The following is a 26,035-nucleotide window of genomic DNA, read 5'->3' on the forward strand; positions in this document are numbered from 1 at the left end:
CATCTGCCCAAATGAGATATGGATCGGATATGAAACTACCTCCTGGAGGTGGTTTGATCTGGTTTGCAAAAATCGGATATCATGCGGTTTGGGACTGTTCAGACTTCAAAAGAGTCATCCAGTTTCAATCTGGATGGGCTAAAAATCGGATATTTGCCTGCAGTCTGAACGCGGCCTTACTTTTGTGAATGTGAAGTTTTGCCAACAGTGTGACGAGGTTAATAATGAATGTTTCATTGGGTTTTTCCTGTTAAAGAGTCCAAACATCAAAACCTCCAAAACAACTCAAATTCTTCTTCAATATTATTAACAATAAAATGAATATCAATCCAGAGGTTTTGGAGAATTATGGGGCAGAGCCAAAATAAATGAGTAATTATTTCAATATTTACAGAACAGAAAGCACATTTCACATCAATGTCTATTTTAAACCTTTTAACAATATGATCATTAGAAGGATCAAATCTATGGAGTATTTTAAAGGATATTTCTCTAACGTTGTTGGTCAACAGGTGTCGGTCGGTCAGTCCAGACCTTTTCCCGGTCAATGTGACCAAAGATCCTCCACACAGGAACGTCTCTGCTATGATCCATGTATTTATTATTTTATTCAGTGTGAGGAAATGTGGTGACGTCCCGTTAAACAAGAATCTAATCCATGTATTGTTCTTACCACGGTTACCACGGTTACCACGGTTACCACGGTTACCACGGTTACCACGGTTACCACGGTTACCACGGTTACCATGGTTACCATGGTTACCACGGTTACCACGGTTACCACAGTTACCACGGTTACCATGGTTACCATGGTTACCACAGTTACCACGGTTACCACGGTTACCACGGTTACCACAGTTACCACGGTTACCACGGTTACCATGGTTACCATGGTTACCACGGTTACCACGGTTACCACGGTTACCATGGTTACCATGGTTACCACGGTTACCATGGTTACCACGGTTACCACGGTTACCACGGTTACCACGGTTACCACGGTTACCACGGTTACAGGACAAACAGGAGGATCAGTCAATGATAACGGGGATAATTGTTGTTGTTTTTTATTGAACACAATTTATAAACAAGAATAATACATTTTATACAAACTGCTGGTAGAGGAAATATAATATAAGTATCATGAACAAGAGACATGTAAACAAAAATAAGATAGACAAGTAAAGTTAATACACAGGAACAGTAAGGCATTTTAAAGCAAATAGCTTCGACATTTCAGAAAGTTTTAAAATAAAAGATACTCTGATATATCGGTTAATAATTTTCTTGCAAAGTTATTTGACTTAATATTTTTTATAGAAACAAAAATAACTTTTGAAATCATTTAGAAAAAATTGGAAAAAGGCTTAATTAATTAATTAATTTATTTAAAGTTTTAGTTATCAGGGACAATGCACATTAATAATAAAGTACAGCTGCAGTAGTAGTATATATTTATATTATATTTATATATATTTATAGAATATTTATAAATATTTATATATATTTATAGAATATTTATATATATTTAGAGATATTTATATATATTTGTATTTATTTATATATATTTAGAGATATTTATATATATTTATATTTATTTATATATATATTTATATTTATTTACCGTATATATTTAAGTGTCTGATTCTGCAGGGGGCGCTGTGACGTCATCAGCGGCTCTACCACAGAAGAAGAACAGCTGGTTCCGGTTCCGGGTTAGTTCCGGGTTATTCACCAGTCGGTCCCGCCGATTCAGTCCAGCTGAGTTTACCCGGTTCTGACCCAGTACCGACCCGGTTCTGCAGGAGCAGCAGCAGGTAAAATACGTATATAAATAAAGTTAATTCAGGAGCAGCAGCAGGTAAAATACATATATAAATAAAGTTAATTCAGGAGCAGCAGCAGGTTCTGGTTCTGGAGGAAGGTTCTGCAGAACCGGGTTGTTTCGGTTCTGCTTCCTCTGATTATTACAACTACCTGAAAATATACACAGGTGGGTCAAAAAATCAAAAGGATTGTGTGGGAATAGGTGTGTATATCCCTGAGTTTGATGTGAATATCTCCAAAAGATTATCCAACCAACTACCAGTATATCCAGCAGAAATGGTGGGTCTTTATCAGGTTACAGTGGGTGGAAGAGGTCAGTCCTGATAAGGTGCTGGTATGTAGAGACTCAATAGCGGTATTAGAAAGTATACAATCAACAACAACGTGCAGAGAAGACTTACTCATAGATATTTATCATAGTTTATTAAGATTACACAGATGTGGCATAGATGTTCAGTTCTGTTGTTCCAGCACATGAGGGAGGAACAGGGAACGAGGAGCTGATAAACTAGCAAAAATGGCTCTGCAAAAGGAAATAACAATAGCAGTTCCACTAGGAAAAGGAGAAGGTAAAGCAATAATAAAGAAGAAAGGAATGGAAATATGTCAGAAAAGGTGGGAGGAAGATCAGAAAGGACAGGGATATTATCACAAAATACAAACGTCTATCAGAACAAAGAATTATACAGAAAGGAACAGAAGGAAACAGTCATAACAGACTCAGACTGGACCACAGGACTAAATGGAACTTTGTATGTTATGGGAAAAAGGGACAGTGATAAATGTGAGAACTGTGGAGTAAAATAAAACAGTGAACATATTCTAATGTAACAGGTATGAAATAGAAAGAGAGCGGCTACAGGAGAAAGTGAGAGAGGCAGGACGTGAGTGGAATGAGAGGGGGATCCTGGAACAGAGGGAGAGGGGGTGGAATCACCAGAAAGACTAATTCAGTTCTTAAGACACTAGGCTGATAAACAGAATTTAAAACAGGCTAAATGAAATAATTTCACACACTCTTGTACAGTAGGGGGCGGTAGCTCCTGAAAGTTGCTTGCGATCCGCCAATAAACTGAGAGAAGAAGAAGAAGAAGATGCTTCCTCTGATCAGCCGGTTCCGAACAGAACTGACTAGATTCGGACCGAACCGGGTCAAACGTTCTGGTTCTGGTTCTGACCAACATCTGTAGGTTTATTCACTGACTGAGAGGAGAACTGGTTCTGCTGTGGTTCTGGTTCTGGTTCCATGTTTCTGATCAAAGCATTATTTATCACGTGACCCGTGACCCGGGCTGAGACGGGTCAGGGTTCTACACAACCAGAACCAGAGTGTGATGAGACTCTGGTTCTGGGTCGGGGTTCTACAGAACCAGAACCAGAGTGTGATGAGACTCTGGTTCTGGTTCTGGGTCGGGGTTCTACTGAACCAGGACCAGGACCTTTATGTAGCTATAACAACTCAGCTGTGATTGTGAGTAAGAACCCTCTCCTTCATGACCTGTGACATGTTTTGTCCTAATCTGGTTTATTCTTACCACTTAGGCCTTAGTTATAAAGCAGAAGCATCTCTTCTAACTGGTTTATTCTTACCACTTAGGCCTTAGTTATAAAGCAGAACCATCTCTTCTAACTGGTTTATTCTTACCACTTAGACCTTAGTTATAAAGCAGAACCATCTCCTCTAACTGGTTTATTCTTACCACTTAGGCCTTAGTTATAAAGCAGAACCATCTCCTCTAACTGGTTTATTCTTACCACTTAGGCCTTAGTTATAAAGCAGAACCATCTCCTCTAACTGGTTTATTCTTACCACTTAGGCCTGAGTTATAAAGCAGAACCATCTCCTCTAACTGGTTTATTCTTACCACTTAGGCCTTAGTTATAAAGCAGAACCATCTCCTCTAACTGGTTTATTCTTACCACTTAGGCCTTAGTTATAAAGCAGAACCATCTCTTCTAACTGGTTTATTCTTACCACTTAGGCCTTAGTTATAAAGCAGAACCATCTCCTCTAACTGGTTTATTCTTACCACTTAGGCCTTAGTTATAAAGCAGAACCATCTCTTCTAACTGGTTTATTCTTACCACTTAGGCCTGAGTTATAAAGCAGAACCATCTCTTCTAACTGGTTTATTCTTACCACTTAGGCCTTAGTTATAAAGCAGAACCATCTCTTCTAACTGGTTTATTCTTACCACTTAGGCCTGAGTTATAAAGCAGAACCATCTCCTCTAACTCCTCAGGGAGGACATTAATCCCGGGCCACTAAACACATCTAATCTCTCCAGTGTGTTCTGGGTCAATCCCCTCCCCAGGAGGTTCCTAACCAGACCCCTCCTCTAATTACCCGTAGGGCTGCGCGGTACGGACTAACAAATGTATCACCATAATTTCTTTTCCTTATCCTGATAACGATAAAAATAACGATAAAAAAAATACCAGTTCAACTCCACCTTTGTAAATATAAATCTATCACCACATTCAGTCTTTGGAGCCAAATCACTGCTCTAAAAGATACTGAATACTAAACTACACCAATTACATTGAATTGATAAAAACCAATTAAATGAGTCCACCTGTACTGCAAAGCTGGAATGACTCAAATGAAACAAGTTTGAAATGTAAGAACAGATTCAACATTTATTCAAACTGTATGGCTTAAGGCTCAGTTATGGTTCTGTGTCAAAATGACGCCGTGTCTACGGCGTGTGGTTTGGATCGACGCAGAGGACACGCCGTCACCTGCGCCGTCAGTGACGTGCACCTCCCGAAAACTGTAACTACGCGTCGAGGAGACGCCGACCACACGCAGACGGAGAGGGCTGTGATTGGTTCGTTTGAAAGCGAAGCATTTCCGGTTTCCGGTTTGAATCAGTAGTGAACTTCCAGGGCTCTTTTCTTCGTTTATGTGTGTTTTTTTTTGTTTTTGTTTTTTGCACAATAGTTGTCCTTATTTCTTTGATTTACTGTGACCGGAAAAAGTCGGATAAACCATTCAGAAAAAGATCGCTAACTAGTGGCCGCGGGGGGAACTGCACCGCGACCAAACGGAGAGACGGAGAAGTCAGAAGGTTCAGCACGGCGTCACGGCTGCGGCGTGTGCTCTGCGTCGGTGTGACGCAGAACCATAACTGAGCCTTTAAACAGTGGGATAACAGTGAAAACAGCAAAAGTACCTTGTCCTTCAAGTTTTCTCAGCTTATAAAATCACAAAGTAGAAAAAAAATACAACCTGATAAATATCCTTTGCACTCACTGTTTTTTTGCAGACTCTGCACATAATAGATGATGTTTGCTCCTCGTCTCTCTTTATAAATCCAAACCAGATGACGGAGCTGGAGCCTCGTTTAACAACGAGCTCCTCGCTCTCGGATCCGCCTTCCGCCATGTTTGTTACGCAAAAACACCATCAACGGGAATTTATCTTTTTTACCGTGAGATACAAATTCATACCGTGGGGAATTTTTTTGACTGTTTATCGTGAACGGTAAAATATCACCCATTCCTAATTCCCACCTTATCATACCCTTTTCCACCAAGCTGGTTCTGGGCTAGAGCCAGACTTAGCACCAGTTCTTTGGTTTTACACAGCCTAAGCACCGGCTCCTGCTCTCAAAACTGGTGCTACTGTAGCACCAGGTCTTTGCTGGTCTAGGAAGAGAACCACGTTACGTTGGGAGCTACGTGCTTACGTCAGGGACCTCATTTAGTCTTTCTTCTGACTAAATTAGGTCCTTTTTTTCCCCCTAAACGTGCCCCAAAATTCACCAAATTTGGCACCTGGTGAAAAATTGGATATTTCATTGTTTGGACCATGACCTTACAGGAGTGTTTCTGTTTGTTTATTGTTTACAGGAGTGTTTCTGTTTGTTTATAGTTTACAGGAGTGTTTCTGTTTGTTTATAGTTTACAGGAGTGTTTCTGTTTGTTTATTGTTTACAAGAGTGTTTCTGTTTGATTATTGTTTACAGGAGTGTTTCTGTTTGTTTATTGTTTACAGGAGTGTTTCTGTTTGTTTATTGTTTACAGGAGAGTTTCTGTTTGTTTATTGTTTACAGGAGTGTTTCTGTTTGATTATTGTTTACAGGAGTGTTTCTGTTTGTTTATTGTTTACAGGAGTGTTTCTGTTTGTTTATTGTTTACAGGAGAGTTTCTGTTTGTTTATTGTTTACAGGAGTGTTTCTGTTTGATTATTGTTTACAGGAGTGTTTCTGTTTGTTTATTGTTTACAGGAGTGTTTCTGTTTGTTTATTGTTTACAGGAGTGTTTCTGTTTGTTTATTGTTTACAGGAGAGTTTCTGTGTCGTCATCGAGCGTCGTCATCGGTCCCTCAGCGCTGAGATGAGCAGTTCAGTAAGTTCCTTCTGCAGTTTGTTGTTTGATCCTTAGAATAAACTTCAGGTTACAGAGTTAGCAGAGACGTAACGGACGTTAGCAGAGACGTAACTGACGTTAGCAGAGACGTAACTGACGTTAGCAGAGACGTAACTGACGTTAGCAATGACGTAACTGGCGTTAGCAATGACGTAACTGACGTTAGCAATGACGTAACTGACGTTAGCAGAGACGTAACTGACGTTAGCAGAGACGTAACTGACGTTAGCAGAGACGTAACTGACGTTAGCAGAGACGTAACTGATGTTAGCAGAGACGTAACTGACGTTTGCAGTAACTGACGTTAGCAGAGACGTAACTGACGTTAGCAGAGACGTAACTGACGTTAGCAGAGACGTAGCTGACGTTAGCAGAGACGTAGCTGGCGTTAGCAGAGACGTAACTGACGTTAGCAGAGACGTAACTGACGTTAGCAGAGACGTAACTGACGTTAGCAGAGACGTAACTGACGTTAGCAGAGACGTAACTGACGTTAGCAGAGACGTAACTGACGTTAGCAGAGACGTAACTGACGTTAGCAGAGACATAGCTGACGTTAACAGTAGCTGGCGTTAGCAGAGACGTAACTGACGTTAGCAGAGACGTAACTGACGTTAGCAGAGACGTAACTGACGTTAGCAGAGACGTAACTGACGTTAGCAGAGACGTAACTGACGTTTGCAGTAACTGACGTTAGCAGAGACGTAACTGACGTTAGCAGAGACGTAACTGACGTTAGCAGAGACGTAACTGACGTTAGCAGAGACGTAACTGACGTTAGCAGAGACGTAACTGACGTTAGCATGGACGTAACTGACGTTAGCAGGGACGTAACTGACGTTAGCAGAGACGTAACTGACGTTAGCAGAGACGTAACTGACGTTAGCAATGACGTAACTGACGTTAGCAGAGACGTAACTGACGTTAGCAGAGACGTAACTGACGTTAGCAGAGACGTAACTGACGTTAGCAGAGACGTAAGTGACGTTAGCAGAGACGTAGCTGACGTTAGCAGAGACGTAGCTGGCGTTAGCAGAGACGTAACTGACGTTAGCAGAGACGTAACTGACGTTAGCAATGACGTAACTGACGTTAGCAGAGACGTAACTGACGTTAGCAGAGACGTAACCGACGTTAGCAGAGACGTAACCGACGTTAGCAGAGACGTAACTGACGTTAGCAGAGACGTAACTGACGTTAGCAGGGACGTAACTGACGTTAGCAGGGACGTAACTGACGTTAGCATGGACGTAACTGACGTTAGCAGGGACGTAACTGACGTTAGCAGAGACGTAACTGACGTTAGCAGAGACGTAACTGACGTTAGCAATGACGTAACTGACGTTAGCAGAGACGTAACTGACGTTAGCAGAGACGTAACTGACGTTAGCAGAGACGTAACTGACGTTAGCAGAGACGTAACTGACGTTAGCAGAGACGTAGCTGACGTTAGCAGAGACGTAGCTGACGTTAGCAGAGACGTAACTGACGTTAGCAGAGACGTAACTGACGTTAGCAATGACGTAACTGACGTTAGCAGAGACGTAACTGACGTTAGCAGAGACGTAACTGACGTTAGCAGAGACGTAACTGACGTTAGCAATGACGTAACTGACGTTAGCAATGACGTAACTGACGTTAGCAGAGACGTAACTGACGTTAGCAGAGACGTAACTGACGTTAGCAGAGACGTAACTGACGTTAGCAGAGACGTAACTGACGTTAGCAGAGACGTAACTGACGTTAGCAGAGACGTAACTGACGTTAGCATGGACGTAACTGACGTTAGCAGGGACGTAACTGACGTTAGCAGAGACGTAACTGACGTTAGCAGAGACGTAACTGACGTTAGCAATGACGTAACTGACGTTAGCAGAGACGTAACTGACGTTAGCAGAGACGTAACTGACGTTAGCAGAGACGTAACTGACGTTAGCAGAGACGTAACTGACGTTAGCAATGACGTAACTGACGTTAGCAGAGACGTAACTGACGTTAGCAGAGACGTAACTGACGTTAGCAGAGACGTAGCTGACGTTAGCAGAGACGTAGCTGACGTTAGCAGAGACGTAACTGACGTTAGCAGAGACGTAACTGACGTTAGCAGAGACGTAACTGACGTTAGCAATGACGTAACTGACGTTAGCAATGACGTAACTGACGTTAGCGGAGACGTAACTGACGTTAGCGGAGACGTAACTGACGTTAGCGGAGACGTAACTGACGTTAGCAGAGACGTAGCTGACGTTAATAGACGTAACTGACGTTAGCAGAGACGTAACTGACGTTAGCGGAGACGTAACTGACATTAGCGGAGACGTTGCTGACATGTTGTCGTCGTTGTTGTTCAGTCTCAGAGGAAACGGGTGTCCACCGGGAGTCCTGCGGGTTCCAGTCCCGGCACCAAGACCAGCAGAGCGGCTAACGCTAGGACCAGCAGAGCGGCTAACGCTAGGACCAGCAGAGCGGCTAACGCTAGGACCAGTAGAGCAGCTTATGTTAGAACCACAGTGGCTAATGCTAGGACCACCGCGGCTAGCAGGAGGGCTAGGTCCGCCGGAGACCCCGCCCCCCCGACAGAAACCATCGACGTGATGGACAACGCTGACGACGGTGAGTACAATCACTGTACAGTACTGCTAGTAGTACTAGTAGTAGCACTAGCAGTAGTAGCATTACTAGTACTGCTAGTGCTAATGCTAGTGCTACTACTAGTACTAGCAGTAGCACTAGCACTAGCAGTAGTAGCATTACTAGTACTGCTAGTGCTAGTGTCATTTAGCAGAGGCTTTTACCCAAACAGACATCTGAGAACAACAAAAGCAAGAATCACATAGGAGGATCAGCTATGCTAATGCCATGCTAGTGCCATGCTAGTGCTATGTTAGTGCTAGAGGGGGCTATGTTCCCTTCCCGCCCAACACAAGTCACTTTAAGCTGGGGGTGGGGCGGGGGAGGGGGGGGGGGTGATGATGCAAGGCAAGGCAAGGAAGGGCATCTTCTCACTGTGTATAAGTACACAGTGAGAAAGTGCAAAAAAACACCTCAGCACAGAAAGCAACATGACAAATTTAAAGGAGCATGAGGCCGGATTGAGGCAGGATTTATGAAAGAAATTCGTATACGTTTTAAGTTTTCTAGTAATAATGTCGGATGAAGCGTTCCAAACCCAAAAGAATGAGCCCTCTAGTGTATCTCTCCGTTGCCTTGAACAGGCTGTTGCTGCAAAATGTGCTGCAATTCGGTCCCGAATTCCCTGCGCTGGGCTGCGGATGTGACGTCACATGACGCTGCATGCACGTTCTCCCCGTTCTCCCGTGCCGGCTTCGCTGTTGGCTGCAGTACCCCCGACGGCCGTCGTGGTGAAGGGTGGCGCTTGAGAGTCTCATTTCTTAAAAGGAGCCTCATGCTCTTATGCCCTACAAAACTTATAGCCAGGAAGGTTTTGAGATGAGGGGGGTGTGGTTATCAGTAAGTGTGTGTAGCGGTAAGTCCGTGAACTTTGCTCAGAGCTGCTCTCAGCCAATGTCCTTGATGTTATCAGTCGGCTCGGTCAGTTCTGAAACAGGTCCACAGATGTTCCTGAGAGGGGAGGGTTAGTGGGGGCAGAGTCACCTTGTTTACATTCCACCAGGGAGATTGTGACCAGAGCGATCGGCCAAACCGCCCTGTCAAGGCCAGATTATAGAATCAACAATTATATTGAAAACAGACAGATTCAGTAATTTTCCGTCTGCCTTCAGTCTCTGGTTCATCAATGGCGACTCCAATCAGACGAATTTGTGATCAATTCCCGCCAAGCCGAGCTTCCAACTTCTCCCAGGTCTTCTCCATCTTGCCAATGAGCTCAAAGACGCCGCCAGCCTGCGATTCTGTTCAAGAATCACATCCAGCTTACGGCTTTGCTCCCCCAGCGTTAAAGTCTGAGTGTTGATCACCTTGCTTGATCCTTCAGCCACGTCCTGCAGCTCTGAAAGAGCCAGAACAGCTGTCGACCACTTACGCGTTTGTCGGTAGACCAGGAATCCCCCTCCTCCGATCAAGAGAAATCCTGCTATCATTAATCCAATTATGAAGCATCTTCAACGTCCTTGGCAGACAGAATCGCCAAACACAAAGGTTTCCAATGTTTCCAGGTGTGGAGGAGGTGGTGGATTTGACCCGGGAGGGAACAGAAGCTGCTGTGGTCGACCTGACGACCATCAACGACTCGGTTCTGGTAAGATCTGCACCAACACTCGTTACTGGGACCGGTTCCTGGGACCAGATCTAGAAGTGTGTAGGTCTAGAACCTGTTCTGATGTTCTTCTCTCTCCCCCCCGGTCCAGCTGCTGGACGGAGGTGAGTCTTTCTGCTGATCATCTGCTCCTTCATCAGAGCAGCAGGTCCTGCAGGTCCTGCAGGTTCTCCAGGTTCTGCTGGTTCTCCAGGTTCTGCTGGTTCTCCAGGTTCTGCTGGTTCTACAGGTTCTACAGGTTCTCCAGGTTCTGGTCTCCCCCCAGAGACCTACGTGGTGAGTGAGGACGAGGACGCCCCCCCCACGGTCCTGGACCCCCCCACACCCAGGTACAGTACTGCATTATAACTATATAACTATTAGGCCTGTGCGATTAATCGATTTTAAATCTAAATCGGATTTATTAATCAAGACGATGTTAAAAAAAGGAAAATGGGAAAATGGATTTTCCTTTTTTGCAGCTGGCTGCATGCGTCTAGTCATCTTTGTTTGGTCAAGAAGATTGTAAATGTTGTCACTTTACTAAACTCAAGGAGGATTTACAGGATCTTTCAATTGCACTTCATTCCCAATAGGGACATTTGTTTGCTATTTGTCTTTAAAAATAAAGATAAAATATTTGAAACAATTTATTCCATTGTGTTTTGTAGTTTTACCAAAAAAATCGAAATCGAAAATCGTGTTTTTAGAGAAAAAAATCGGGATTTTATTTTTGTCCAAAATCGCCCAGCCCTAATAACTATACCTGGACCCCAGTCTGAGCCCTGTGGGACTCCAGTAGAACCTGCTAACTCATCATGACTCAGCAGAACCCTAACTCTTCACTGTCTGTTACAGGAATCCGGACGTCGTTATCTGCCCCATCTGTCTGGACCTTCGCTCTGAGGTGACACCCGGGTCACGCGACCCCCACACACACCCGGGGTCACGCGACCCCCCCCCCACACACCCGGGGTCACGCGACCCCCACCCCCCCCACACACACCCCCGCTGTTCTATTTTCCAAATATAAGCCACATCTCTAAACCCAGACTTCTCTAGTTTTATTAATAATGTACTATAATCTCTAGTGTCAAATGCCTTCTGTAAATCAAGGTCAGACGCTGCGCTCTGATTCAATTCAATTTTATTTGTATAGCGTCTAATACAACATAGTTGTCTCCAGGATGTTTCCAGAACCAGAACATGAACATAAACCCCCGAGCAATTATTACATAAACAATGGCAGCTAAAAACTCCCATTTAGGAGGGAAGAAACCTGGACCAGAGGAGATGGGGACCGCAGGCAGGTGGAAGCAGCAGCGGGATGACCGGGGATGGGGGGGGGGGGGGGGGACCGGGACCGCAGGCCAGAACGCAGCTCCTAAAGCTCCGGCCTGCAAACATGCACAAAAGAGAAAAAAGGGGGGCCGGCACAAGAAACTACAGGAACGATGGACAAAAACGATAGCTATGAGATATTTATAATAAATAAAAATGGTAATGGAGAAGAGAGGCAGGGAAGAGGAGAGGAGAAGAAGGGTGAGAGGCACCGCCCAGCGGATCATGTCGGTCCCCCCTGCAGCATAAGCCTATAGCAGCATATCTACCACCAAGCTATATTTGAGACTAACTATTATAGTCTTGTTCTATAGCTGCAACTATGACTACTGACTCTAACACACTAGAGTTTACACTACCTAGAGATTTACCAACACCAGCTAGAGGTTTACTAAACACTAACTATAGGCTTTACTAAACAGAAAGGTTTTAAGTTTAGTTTTAAAGGTGGAGGTGGTGTCAGCCTCCTTAACCCAGATTGGAAGTTGGTTCCATAGTAGTGGTGCCTGATAGCAGAACGCCCGCCCTCCAAATCTACATTTAGATACTCTAGGAACTACGAGTAAACCTGCACTCTGAGAGCGGAGAGCTCTGCCAGGAACATAAGGCACTATATTGATTGGCTGTTGCTGCGCTCTGATTGGCTGTCTCTCTCTGCAGATTGATCTCTGATAGGCTGTCTCTCTCTGCAGATTGATCTCTGATTGGCTGTCTCTCTCTACAGATTGATCTCTGATTGGCTGTCTCTCTCTGCAGATTGATCTCTGATTGGCTGTCTCTCTCCTCAGATCCTCAGCAGTGGCCGGCTCGTCATCTCCACCAAGTGCGGTCACGTTTTCTGCAGCCGGTGTCTCCGGAAGGCTCTGAGAATCTCCCACACCTGTCCCACCTGCCGGCAGAGAGTGACCAAACGCCAGTACCATCCGATCTACATCTGATACACGGATCAATACCATCCGATCTACATCTGATACACGGATCAATACCACCCACTATACATCTGATAAACTGATACATCTGATAAACTACCACCCCATTTACATGTGAGAAACGGATAAATCCGACACGTGGACCTTTCTGGAGATCGTTTGTTGTTTTTCGTTGAGACAGAACTTGACTTGATGGTTTGATTCTTATTTTATTTTATATTTTTCGATTTAATTTGTTCAGTTAAAATAAACGCTCTGACCAGAGAACTGCTGCGGTTTATTGTGGCAGATCAGAAAGGTGTACTTGAGTACTGCAGTAAAAGAACTCTGTTACAGTGATGCATTCTGGGAATGAAAGCGTTCAGGTCCGGGTTGGACTCCGGCAGGTTTCCTGGTAACCCCTCTGACCTCACTTCCTGTCTCCTAAGTGGGCGTGGCCGCCCCTATTACCTCACTTCCTGTCACTTAAGTGGGCGTGGCCGCCCCTCTGACCTCACTTCCGGTCTCCTAAGTGGGCGTGGCCGCCCCTCTGACCTCACTTCCTGTCTCCTAAGTGGGTGTGGCCGCCCCTCTGACCTCACTTCCTGTCTCCTAAGTGGGCGTGGCCGCCCCTCTCCCCACATCGTTTTGGAACATACAACACTAGATACAGTACAACTTTCTTCCAAAAATACTTAAATAATAAAAATAACAGTATATTAAGCAAAGAAGCAAGTTTTATTTTAGTTTTAAACTTAATTTTATCCGATGGGAAAACGATGAGCCAAATCTGGCGAGAGTGTGTTGCTCAGACAGAGACAGGTCTCAAACAAAGTTCATTTTCTCCTAGTCTCTCGGTCTGAAAATGTCCATTTTGGTGTCAGAATGTTCAGAAGGTTTGTGGCTTTTGAAAAATGGGTCCCATATTTACTTAGGTTACTATGGGGAGAAGGAATTGGTAATAATCTTTGCTCACGTTCACTTTTCCCATAGGACTCAATAGACTCAGGACCTACTTCCTGTCTCCTAAAGGGGCGGGGCTAGGGGAGGGGGCGGGGCAGTCACGTGACACAGATACAGGAAACACAACCGTAGTGGGGGAGAGTTTATGGAACGTCTCTGGATCCTCCACTTCCTTCCCTCGTCCTCCTGCTGATTCCAGGAGAAACTGGAACGTTCCACGGGTTTGAGTCTTGTGACTCTGAGTCACTACAGGTCACATGACCAACGCTGCTGCTGATTGGCTGCTTTAAAGAGCGATGTCATCCCTCCAAACACAACAGCTGCTGATATTTACTGGCAGAAGAATTCTATGTTTGGGCAAAACATGAAAGTGAAGCTTCTGGAAAAGAATGAGAAACAATAGACATAAAACAGGACCTAAGTAATTATCTTGCAGAAGCAGCAGAATGTACAAAACCCCAGTAGTTCCTGAAAGAAAAGAGCCAGTAGTTCCTGGAGGAAAAGAGCCAGTAGTTCCTGAAAGAAAAGAGCCAGTAGTTCCTGAAGGAAAAGACCCGGTAGTTCCTGAAAGAAAAGACCCGGTAGTTCCTGAAGGAAAAGAGCCAGTAGTTCCTGAAAGAAAAGACCCGGTAGTTCCTGAAAGAAAAGACCCGGTAGTTCAGGGTGACCAACAACCTCTGAATGATTAAAAGATCCAGTGATTTTTAAAGCTTTTTTGCATTATTTAATCCCTAACAGTTTACATGTTTAAATGTGACCGTTTTAGGAGGTTATTATTATGTTATTTTGTTATATTTGTGAGTTAAATCGGCCTCGGGTTGTTTTGTTTTGATGCTTCACTAACATTAGTCACTTTACATGTTTAAATGTTTAAACGTTTTAGGGGTTTTTGTAATCCCTAACAGTCAGAGATTAGTCAGGGAACGTTACACCGTTTAAGGGAGTTATTGTTTAAATCTTTTAGGGGGTTAATGTTTAAATGTGACCGTTTTAGGGAGTTATAGTTTAAATGTGACCGTTTTAGGGGTTTATTGTTTAAATGTGACCGTTTTAGGGGGTTAATGTTTAAATCTTTTAGGGGGTTATTATTTAAATGTGACCGTTTTAGGGGGTTATTGTTTAAATCTTTTAGGGAGTTAATGTTTAAATGTGACCGTTTTAGGGAGTTATAGTTTAAATGTGACCGTTTTAGGGAGTTATAGTTTAAATGTGACCGTTTTAGGGGGTTAATGTTTAAATGTGACCGTTTTAGGGGGTTATAGTTTAAATGTGACCGTTTCAGGGAGTTATTATGTTATTATTTTGTTATATTTGTGAGTTAAATCGGCCCCGGGTCGGTTTGTTTTGATGCTTCACTAACATTAGTCACTTTACATGTTTAAATGTTTAAATGTGACCGTTTTAGGGGTTTATTGTAATCCCTAACATTAGTCAGTTTAAATGTGACCGTTTTAGGGAGTTATTGTTTAAATGTGACCGTTTTAGGGAGTTATTGTTTAAATGTGACCGTTTTAGGGAGTTATTGTTTAAATGTGACCGTTTTAGGGAGTTATTGTTTAAATGTGACCGTTTTAGGGAGTTAATGTTTAAATGTGACCGTTTTAGGGTTTATTGTAATCCCTAACATTAGTCAGTTTAAATGTGACCGTTTTAGGGGTTTATTATGTTATTATTATGTTATATTTGTGAGTTAAATCGGCCCCGGGTCGGTTTGTTTTGATTTCTCACGATGACTCTGCGCTTCTTCCACTAACGACGTGGAGCCGGAGGGTCACGTGGTCCGAGGGGCGGTCACGTGGTCCGGGGAAACCCCCTCATTGGTTTACCCTGAGTCATCCTCGGTGCTCGGTGGACGGGGCTCCGAGCGGACCAATCACAGGCCGCGGCGACGCTGACGTCATGACGCCGAGGGCGGAAGTAAACAATAAAAGCAGCGGAGATTTGTCGCTGCGTCACAAACTTTCTGACACTTTGGACTTTTCTGCGCTTGTTTGGGCCCGAGTGTTCGGTTTAGTGTCGGTTCTTGTCGGTTTAGTGTCGGTTCTTGTCGGTTCTAGTCGGTCCAGTCATGTCCGTCACCGTGAAGGCTTACCTGCTGGGGAAGGAAGAGCAGGTGAGGGAAATCCGCAGGTTCGCGGTGGATCAGGACGCGGCCAGCAGCTTCGAGTACCTGCGAGGCAGAACCCGGGGAGTGTTCACCCACCTGGAGAACTCCAACTTCAACCTGTACTACAGAGGTGAGACACACCTGGACAGGTGAGGGGAGGGGGGGTCTACAGGTGGGGGGGTTACAGGTGAGAGTACCTGCTAGGCAGAACCCGGGGAGTCTTTTCCCACCTACAGAACTCCAACTTCAACCTTTATTATAGAGGTGAGACACACCTGATACACCTGTACAGGTGAGACTAGGGTTTCCACCTTTCAGAAATAGAAATAAGAGACCCCTGATTTCAGCAGCGCAGGAGCCAAAAAACAGCCCCAAAACTTCTAAACTGAATAAAAATGTGTTTATTTTATATGAAAAAAACAAAATGCTTTAAAGTTTAAAGTGCTTTAATAGCATTGAACTTGTATGACTGTATAGACACCCAACCATACTAGTAACTGAAATATCCTCCTTTGCTACGTATGTAACATCAGCCAGGATATATAATATAGTTACAGGTGAAGAATATGGTGTAAAAGTTAATTTATCTCAATAATTCAACTAGAATATGGTGTAAATTTATTTCAATAATTCAACTAGAATATGGTGTAAATGTATTTCAATAATTCAACTAGAATATGGTGTAAAGGTTAATTTATTTCAATAAATCAACTAGAATATGGTGTAAAAGTTCATTTATTTCAATAATTCAACTAGAATATGGTGTAAAAGTTAATTTATTTCAATAAATCAACTAGAATATGGTGTAAAAGTTAATTTATTTATTAATTCAACTAGAATATGGTGTAAAAGTTAATTTATTTATTAATTCAACTAGAATATGGTGTAAAAGTTAATTTATTTCAATAATTCAACTAGAATATGGTGTAAAAGTTAATTTATTTCAATAATTCAACTAGAATATGGTGTAAAAGTTAATTTATTTCAATAATTCAACTAGAATATGGTTTAAAAGTTAATTTATTTCAATAATTCAACTAGAATATGGTGTAAAAGTTAATTTATTTCAATAAATCAACTAGAATATGGTGTAAAAGTTAATTTATTTATTAATTCAACTAGAATATGGTGTAAAAGTTAATTTATTTATTAATTCAACTAGAATATGGTGTAAAAGTTAATTTATTTATTAATTCAACTAGAATATGGTGTAAAAGTTAATTTATTTATTAATTCAACTAGAATATGGTGTAAAAGTTAATTTATTTCAATAATTCAACTAGAATATGGTGTAAAAGTTAATTTATTTCAATAATTCAACTAGAATATGGTGTAAAAGTTAATTTATTTCAATAATTCAACTAGAATATGGTGTAAAAGTTAATTTATTTCAATAATTCAACTAGAATATGGTGTAAAAGTTAATTTATTTATTAATTCAACTAGAATATGGTGTAAAAGTTAATTTATTTATTAATTCAACTAGAATATGGTGTAAAAGTTAATTTATTTATTAATTCAACTAGAATATGGTGTAAAAGTTAATTTATTTCAATAATTCAACTAGAATATGGTGTAAAAGTTAATTTATTTCAATAATTCAACTAGAATATGGTGTAAAAGTTAATTTATTTCAATAATTCAACTAGAATATGGTGTAAAAGTTAATTTATTTCAATAATTCAACTAGAATATGGTGTAAAAGTTAATTTATTTCAATAAATCAACTAGAATATGGTGTAAAAGTTAATTTATTTCAATAATTCAACTAGAATATGGTGTAAAAGTTAATTTATTTCAATAAATCAACTAGAATATGGTGTAAATGTATTTCAATAATTCAGGTGAGAGGACCTGCCAGGCAGAACCCGGGGAGTCTTTACCCTCCTAAGGAAGTCCAACCTGTATTATAGAGGTGAGACGCACCTGGACAGGTGAGACGCACCTGGACTGGTGTGACGCACCTGGACTGGTGAGACGCACCTGGACTGGTGAGACGCACCTGGACTGGTGAGACGCACCTGGGCCAGAGATGAGGGGGCGGGGCCAGAGATGAGGGGGCGGGGCCGGGGTGGGGGGCAGAGATGAGGGGGCGGGGCCAGAGCAGCTGGTAACGATGATGATGATGATGATGTTTCAGATGACGACGGAGACCTGGTGGCGTTTTCCTCTGATGACGAGTTGGTGATGGGACTGGGATGCATGAAGGACAACGCCTTCCGGCTGTACGTCCGAGGTACAAACACACACCTATATACACACACACACACACACACATGAAGGACAACGCCTTCCGGCTGTACGTCCGAGGTACAAACACACACATAAACACACACACACACACACACACACACACACACACACACACACACACACACACACACTAACCTACACACACTAGCGCTGGGTGATATGGACCAAAAGTCATATCTCCATATTTTCTAGCTGAATGTTGATACTCGATATATATCCATATTTTTTCCTTGACATAATTGGGGTTTCCCCCAAAGCATTATAGCATAGCATCTCTGTTAGCATCTCTGTTAGCATCTCTGTTAGCATCCCTGTTAGCATCCCTGTTAGCTTCATTTCTTAAAAAAAATGTAATACAAAGCCTCGTGCCAAATGTCACACAGGTTCCTTTATTAACAGAGGTCTGCACAATATCAACATGTATAAAACAAATGAAATAAAAATAAACTGCCTGCATATGTAGAATAAAAATGCTTCTTGAATAAAATAAAACAAATAACCCTTTCCTGCATAACAATTAAATTAAAATACACTGTAATTAATACAATGTAGACAGTAACAGGCAGACTTTTCCACTGAGGTTGACAGTTGTGCAAATAACAAAACATTTGTGACAATCTCAAATAAAACATTCAAGTCAATTTGTCACAAAATAAGCTATAGAAAAATCATTAAAAAAAAATGTAATTTTTTTTGTTTTTTTTTTTTTAAATCGATATAAACGATATTGTCTCGTACGATATCGCGTTTGAAAATATATCAATATGTGTTAAAATCTCGATATATCGCCCAGCCCTAACACACACACACCTACACACACGTGTGTGCTAACAGGTTTTTAGATTTTTTTGGGGAAATTTCCCCTCTGTGGGACTATTAAAGGATTTCTTCTCTTATCTTTATTCCACAGAGAAGAAGGAGCACCGCCGGGACTTCCCCCTCCACGCTCTGCCCCCGTTCATGTTTGGCCCCCCCGGCCCCGGGGCCCCCCACGCCCCGCCCCCTCACCTGGGCCCTCACCCGGGCCCTCACCTGGGCCCGCCCCCGGCCGTGCACCCCAGCGTCACCTGTGACGGGTGCGAGGGCCCGGTGGTGGGAACGCGCTTCAAGTGCTCGGTGTGTCCGGACTACGACCTGTGCTCCGCCTGCCAGGCTCGGGGGACCCACACTGAGCATGCTCTGTTCCCCATCTGGCACCCGCTGCAGGTGAGCCCCGCCTCCTCCTGACATCACTGATGACGTCATCACTGATGATATCACCACTGATGACATCATCACCACTCCACAGCTCTGCAAGCTAATTCCTGTCTGCCTTAAGTCTCTGGTTCATCAATGGCGACTCCAATCAGACGAATTTTTGATCAATTGCTGCGTTCAAAAACCGCAGCTAGCTTGCGATTCTGCTCAAGAATCGCATCCAGCTTTCGATTTAGCTCTAGTGATGCACCGATTGTTCGGTAACCGAAATTATTCGGCCGAAAATGGCAAAAAAACACTTTGGGTGTTCGGTGGAATAAGTGGGGGAAAAAAAACGAACAATTAATAACGGCGTTGTAAAATAAGGAAATAGACTGGCCGCTCCGTAACGGTTGCACCACAAACATAAATCGTTGGCCAACCAAAAAGTAACCCCATAAGAATTTTACCAACATTCACCAGGAGGTGGAACCAAAACAACATAATGCTGGAAATTAAAACATGTTCAGTTTTTTATGTTCAATAAATATTTTCTACCTTGTAATTTTGTAAAATATTTTTTTCTTTAAAAAGCCTAAATCAAATTTATTTGATTTATGCAATGGTGAAAAAATTGTCAAAATAAATGAAAAACTGCTGATGAACCATGTTCGGTATTCGGCTAAGTGTTTATTATTTTCGGTTTCGGACACAAATTTTCATTTCGGTGCATCACTATTTAGCTCCCCCAGTGTTAGTGTTGGTCCAGAGCTGATCCCCCAGTGTTAGTGTTGGTCCAGAGCTGATCCCCCAGTGTTAGTGTTGGTCCAGAGCTGATCCCCCCAGTGTTAGTGTTGGTCCAGAGCTGATCCCCCAGTGTTGGTGTTGGTCCAGAGCTGATCCCCCAGTGTTGGTGTTGGTCCAGAGCTGATCCCCCAGTGTTGGTCCAGAGCTGATCCCCCAGTGTTAGTGTTGGTCCAGAGCTGATCCCCCAGTGTTAGAGTGTTGGTCCAGAGCTGATCCCCCAGTGTTAGTGTTGGTCCAGAGCTGATCCCCCAGTGTTAGTGTTGGTCCAGAGCTGATCCCCCAGTGTTAGTGTTGGTCCAGAGCTGATCCCCCAGTGTTAGTGTTGGTCCAGAGCTGATCCCCCAGTGTTAGTGTTGGTCCAGAGCTGATCCCCCAGTGTTAGTGTTGGTCCAGAGCTGATCCCCCCAGTGTTGGTCCAGAGCTGATCCCCCAGTGTTAGTGTTGGTCCAGAGCTGATCCCCCCAGTGTTGGTCCAGAGCTGATCCCCCAGTGTTAGTGTTGGTCCAGAGCTGATCCCCCCAGTGTTGGTCCAGAGCTGATCCCCCAGTGTTAGTGTTGGTCCAGAGCTGATCCCCCAGTGTTAGTGTTGGTCCAGAGCTGATCCCCCAGTGTTAGTGTTGGTCCAGAGCTGATCCCCCAGTGTTAGTGTTGGTCCAGAGCTGATCCCCCAGTGTTGGTCCAGAGCTGATCCCCCAGTGTTAGTGTTGGTCCAGAGCTGATCCCCCAGTGTTAGTGTTGGTCCAGAGCTGATCCCCCAGAGTTAGTGTTGGTCCAGAGCTGATCCCCCAGTGTTGGTCCAGAGCTGATCCCCCAGTGTTAGTGTTGGTCCAGAGCTGATCCCCCAGTGTTAGTGTTGGTCCAGAGCTGATCCCCCAGTGTTAGTGTTGGTCCAGAGCTGATCCCCCCAGTGTTAGTGTTGGTCCAGAGCTGATCCCCCCAGTGTTAGTGTTGGTCCAGAGCTGATCCCCCAGTGTTAGTGTTGGTCCAGAGCTGATCCCCCAGAGTTAGTGTTGGTCCAGAGCTGATCCCCCAGTGTTAGTGTTGGTCCAGAGCTGATCCCCCAGTGTTAGTGTTGGTCCAGAGCTGATCCCCCCAGTGTTAGTGTTGGTCCAGAGCTGATCCCCCCAGTGTTAGTGTTGGTCCAGAGCTGATCCCCCAGTGTTAGTGTTGGTCCAGAGCTGATCCCCCAGAGTTAGTGTTGGTCCAGAGCTGATCCCCCAGTGTTAGAGTTGGTCCAGAGCTGATCCCCCCAGTGTTAGTGTTGGTCCAGAGCTGATCCCCCCAGTGTTAGTGTTGGTCCAGAGCTGATCCCCCAGTGTTAGTGTTGGTCCAGAGCTGATCCCCCAGTGTTAGTGTTGGTCCAGAGCTGATCCCCCAGTGTTAATGTTGGTCCAGAGCTGATCCCCCAGTGTTGGTGTTGGTCCAGAGCTGATCCCCCAGTGTTAGTGTTGGTCCAGAGCTGATCCCCCAGTGTTAATGTTGGTCCAGAGCTGATCCCCCAGTGTTAGTGTTGGTCCAGAGCTGATCCCCCAGTGTTGGTCCAGAGCTGATCCCCCAGTGTTAGTGTTGGTCCAGAGCTGATCCCCCAGTGTTAGTGTTGGTCCAGAGCTGATCCCCCAGTGTTAGTGTTGGTCCAGAGCTGATCCCCCAGTGTTGGTCCAGAGCTGATCCCCCAGTGTTAGTGTTGGTCCAGAGCTGATCCCCCAGTGTTAGTGTTGGTCCAGAGCTGATCCCCCAGTGTTAGTGTTGGTCCAGAGCTGATCCCCCAGAGTTAGTGTTGGTCCAGAGCTGATCCCCCAGTGTTAGTGTTGGTCCAGAGCTGATCCCCCAGTGTTAGTGTTGGTCCAGAGCTGATCCCCCAGTGTTGGTGTTGGTCCAGAGCTGATCCCCCAGTGTTAGAGTGTTGGTCCAGAGCTGATCCCCCAGTGTTAGAGTGTTGGTCCAGAGCTGATCCCCCAGTGTTAGTGTTGGTCCAGAGCTGATCCCCCAGTGTTAGTGTTGGTCCAGAGCTGATCCCCCAGTGTTAGTGTTGGTCCAGAGCTGATCCCCCAGTGTTAGTGTTGGTCCAGAGCTGATCCCCCAGTGTTAGTGTTGGTCCAGAGCTGATCCCCCCAGTGTTAGAGTGTTGGTCCAGAGCTGATCCCCCAGTGTTAGTGTTGGTCCAGAGCTGATCAGTGTTAGTGTTGGTCCAGAGCTGATCCCCCAGAGTTAGTGTTGGTCCAGAGCTGATCCCCCAGTGTTGGTCCAGAGCTGATCCCCCAGTGTTAGTGTTGGTCCAGAGCTGATCCCCCAGTGTTAGAGTGTTGGTCCAGAGCTGATCCCCCAGTGTTAGTGTTGGTCCAGAGCTGATCCCCCAGTGTTAGTGTTGGTCCAGAGCTGATCCCCCAGTGTTAGTGTTGGTCCAGAGCTGATCCCCCAGTGTTAGAGTGTTGGTCCAGAGCTGATCCCCCAGTGTTAGAGTGTTGGTCCAGAGCTGATCCCCCAGTGTTATGTTGGTCCAGAGCTGATCCCCCAGTGTTAGTGTTGGTCCAGAGCTGATCCCCCAGTGTTAGTGTTGGTCCAGAGCTGATCCCCCAGTGTTAGTGTTGGTCCAGAGCTGATCCCCCAGTGTTAGTGTTGGTCCAGAGCTGATCCCCCAGTGTTAGTGTTGGTCCAGAGCTGATCCCCCAGTGTTAGTGTTGGTCCAGAGCTGATCCCCCAGTGTTAGTGTTGGTCCAGAGCTGATCCCCCAGTGTTAATGTTGGTCCAGAGCTGATCCCCCAGTGTTAGTGTTGGTCCAGAGCTGATCCCCCAGTGTTGGTGTTGGTCCAGAGCTGATCCCCCAGTGTTAGTGTTGGTCCAGAGCTGATCCCCCAGTGTTAGTGTTGGTCCAGAGCTGATCCCCCAGTGTTAGTGTTGGTCCAGAGCTGATCCCAGTGTTAGAGTGTTGGTCCAGAGCTGATCCCCCAGTGTTAGAGTTGGTCCAGAGCTGATCCCCCAGTGTTAGAGTTGGTCCAGAGCTGATCCCCCAGTGTTAGTGTTGGTCCAGAGCTGATCCCCCAGTGTTAGTGTTGGTCCAGAGCTGATCCCCCAGTGTTAGTGTTGGTCCAGAGCTGATCCCCCAGTGTTAGTGTTGGTCCAGAGCTGATCCCCCCAGTGTTAGAGTCTGAGTGTTGAGTGTAGCTGCAGCTACGACTACTGACTCTTAAAGGGAAAGTTCAGTTTTTTACAACCTGGACCTTATTTCTGGTATTTTTTATGGTCGTATACTCACCCAGAGGTGTTTGGTGTCATTTGGAGTCCTTCGGAAGATATTAGGAGTCTCCCGCCCCTCCCATCATCATCGACGGCTTCCCGGTACCCTTTTCCCCCCACGTCAAGAGTCTCGGCGTCATTCTGGACAATACACTCTCATTTGCACCTCACATCCACAACATCACCCGGACTGCATTCTTCCACCTCCGCAACATCTCCAGACTCCGTCCAGCACTGTCCCAATCCAGCACCGAAATTCTGGTCCACTCATTCGTCACATCCCGTATCGATTACTGTAATGCTCTCCTCACTGGCCTCCCAACCAAACTCACCAACAAACTACAACTCATTCAGAACTCGGCCGCCCGGATCATCACCCGCATCAAGTCATCTGACCACATCACCCCCGTTCTTATCCAACTCCACTGGCTCCCAGTCCAATACCGTATCATTTACAAAAACCTCCTCCTCACCCACAAAGCCCTTCATAACCTAGCCCCCACCTACCTCTGTGACCTACTGAAAGAATACACCCCCTCCCGTACCCTCCGCTCAACCTCTGCTGGACTTCTTAACAAGAATACACCCCCTCCCGTACCCTCCGCTCAACCTCTGCTGGACTTCTTAACAAGAATACACCCCCTCCCGTACCCTCCGCTCAACCTCTGCTGGACTTCTTTCCACTCCCACCTCACACCTTAGCAGCATGGGTGCCCGAGCTTTCAGTTGTACGGCACCCAGACTCTGGAACTCCCTCCCCCTATACATAAGACAAATAGACTCCATCACCACCTTCAAAACGCAACTCAAGACTCACCTGTTTAAACTTGCCCATTCACTTTGACCGGTCACCACACACTACCTCCCACCATACTGTTCTGTTATCTGTACTGTTGCTCCTTGATTGTATGTATTGTGTATGTGTGTATGTATTATAATTTCTACTTTTATTATTATTGTATTTCCTTTATTGTATTGTTTTGTTTTTATTCTGTAAGGTGACCTTGGGTGACATGAAAGGCGCCGTTAAATAAAATGAATTATTATTATTATTATTATTTTGCGAGCCGCTTCTCTATATAACGGTAGTGAACGGGGCACAGACGGACACAGACGATGCAGCGTCTAAATAACACATGATTGATTTCTTCTCTTCTCTATATAACGGTAGTGAACGGGGCACAGCGGGACACAGACGATGCAGCGTCTAAATAACACATGATTGATTTCTTCTCTTCTCCATATAACGGTAGTGAACGGGGCACCGCGGGACACAGACGATGCAGCGTCTAAATAACACATGATTGCCGCGAAACTCGTTCATTTCTTTTATGAATCACTAGATCTGCTTCCAGGACCTGTTGTCTACATCTGGGGCTTTGTGTGTAACAAATAAATCAGTTTGTAAACAAGACCTCTGAACTCATGACGTCATCTCTGTGCGCGCACTCTGTCCTCCGTTCAGTGAGCTCTTCAGCCGTATACTCCGGCTCAAAACGGTAAGGACGTCCATCATATTCAAAGTCGTCGTCCACAACCTCAGAATTTGACAAATATTCAGACATGTTTCAAATAACTATCAGTAAACTAACAGTAGAACTCCAGCTGTACACGGAGCTGTGTCTGCGATGCGCGCACAGAGATGACGTCATGAGTTCAGAGGTCTTTAATTGTGCTAACCGGTGGCTCCTCGCGGCTCTGCCCCTTCATGTCTGGCCCCGCCCCTTCGTGTATGACCCCGCCCCCTCACCTGGCCACGCCCTCTCTTGTCTGGCCCCGCCCCCTCTCACATGGCACCGCCCCTCTCATGCATAACCACGCCCCCTTACATGGCCCCGCCCCCTCGTCTAGCCCCGCCCCCTCACAGCTGTCTTGTGGTTGCAGTGGTTTCCTCGGGGGAAGTGGATGAAGAGGATGAGACACTGCATGTGGAACCAGAACCAGAGCCAGGACCAGGGCCGGGACCAGAACCAGGACCAGAACCCGGACCAGAACCAGGACCAGGCCGGAGCCTCCACAGGTGCCGGCAGCGCCCCCTCTGGTCAGTAAAGCATGTTCTTTATTTGTGTAGTTTACCATCGTCATGTCCGGTTAACTCCGAAGCCTGAATTAAGTTCAGAGGTTAGAGGTGCAGAGCCCACGCTGCTGCTGCGACGGCGCTGCCGCGACGCCGTTGACGCGACGCCGTCGTGAACCTTCAGACTTCTCCGTCACTCTTTCACACATTTCTCCGCGGTGCTAAGCCCCCCAGAGCGCTAGCTGATACTTTGTTTAGCTTCTGGCTTTTCCGGTCACAGTGAATCAAAGAGATCAGGACAACTGTTGTGCAAAAAACCAAAACAACCCAAAAAAAAAAAAAATCACACACACGAAGAAAAGAGGCTGAAAGTTCACGACTGGTTCAGGAACCGGAACCAGAAATGCGTTGCTACCAAGAACCAATCACAGCCCTCGGTCTGTGTTGGTCTGCGTCGCCTCAACGCGTAGTTACATTTTTAAGGAGGTTCAGGTCAGGCTACAGCGTAGCTACGGAGAGCCTAGCGTAGCCGCTAACCTACGGCGTAGCTATGGAGAGCCTGGCGTAGCCGCTAACCTACGGCGTAGCTACGGAGAGCCTAGCGTAGCCGCGTAAGCCGCTAACCTACGGCGTAGCTACGGAGAGCCTAGCGTAGCCGCTAACCTACGGCATAGCTACGGAGAGCCTAGCGTAGCCGCTAACCTACGGCATAGCTACGGAGAGCCTAGCGTAGCCGCTAACCTACGGCATAGCTACGGAGAGCCTAGCGTAGCCGCTAACCTACGGCATAGCTACAGAGAGCCTAGCGTAGC

At 45.1% G+C, this 26,035-nt stretch overlaps 2 protein-coding genes across 3 annotated transcripts in view; both read left to right on the top strand.

The window, feature by feature from the left end:
* The first annotated feature begins 1,753 nt into the window (after positions 1 to 1,753).
* Positions 1,754 to 12,954, top strand: rnf4 (ring finger protein 4). 2 transcript variants are annotated; one of them, XM_061726098.1, is made up of 8 exons: positions 1,754 to 1,817; positions 6,118 to 6,180; positions 8,553 to 8,814; positions 10,338 to 10,420; positions 10,530 to 10,542; positions 10,668 to 10,767; positions 11,276 to 11,324; positions 12,547 to 12,954. In XM_061726098.1, the coding sequence occupies exons 2-8, from the start codon at positions 6,169 to 6,171 to the stop codon at positions 12,694 to 12,696; spliced, it is 669 nt and encodes a 222-aa protein (XP_061582082.1). In that variant the 5' UTR covers positions 1,754 to 1,817; positions 6,118 to 6,168; the 3' UTR covers positions 12,697 to 12,954. The 2 variants fall into 2 exon arrangements, with proteins under 2 accessions (XP_061582082.1, XP_061582083.1); XM_061726099.1 differs by lacking the exon at positions 1,754 to 1,817 and adding an exon at positions 1,874 to 1,993.
* A 2,575-nt stretch (positions 12,955 to 15,529) lies between these two features.
* sqstm1 (sequestosome 1) overlaps positions 15,530 to 26,035 on the top strand; it is a 13,135-nt gene continuing 2,629 nt past the window's right edge. Inside the window, exons 1-4 of the mRNA XM_061726471.1 lie at positions 15,530 to 15,866; positions 17,877 to 17,972; positions 18,900 to 19,195; positions 25,091 to 25,253. Of these exons, the coding sequence (XP_061582455.1) occupies positions 15,698 to 15,866; positions 17,877 to 17,972; positions 18,900 to 19,195; positions 25,091 to 25,253 (724 nt within the window). The 5' untranslated portion in view covers positions 15,530 to 15,697. The remainder of the gene's footprint in view (positions 15,867 to 17,876; positions 17,973 to 18,899; positions 19,196 to 25,090; positions 25,254 to 26,035) is intronic.

Source organism: Cololabis saira, chromosome 7 (genome assembly GCF_033807715.1).
Source record: "Cololabis saira isolate AMF1-May2022 chromosome 7, fColSai1.1, whole genome shotgun sequence".
In the NCBI taxonomy this organism is placed as follows: Eukaryota; Metazoa; Chordata; class Actinopteri; order Beloniformes; family Belonidae; genus Cololabis; species Cololabis saira.

What these genes read in the sequence shown, in the direction of transcription:
- rnf4 (XM_061726098.1), top strand. An exon ending in CTGGACCCCCCCACACCCAG is followed by an intron (nt 10,768 to 11,275) that starts GTACAGTACTGC and finishes TGTCTGTTACAG; the next exon opens with GAATCCGGACGTCGTTATCT. An exon ending in GTCTGGACCTTCGCTCTGAG is followed by an intron (nt 11,325 to 12,546) that starts GTGACACCCGGG and finishes CTCTCTCCTCAG; the next exon opens with ATCCTCAGCAGTGGCCGGCT.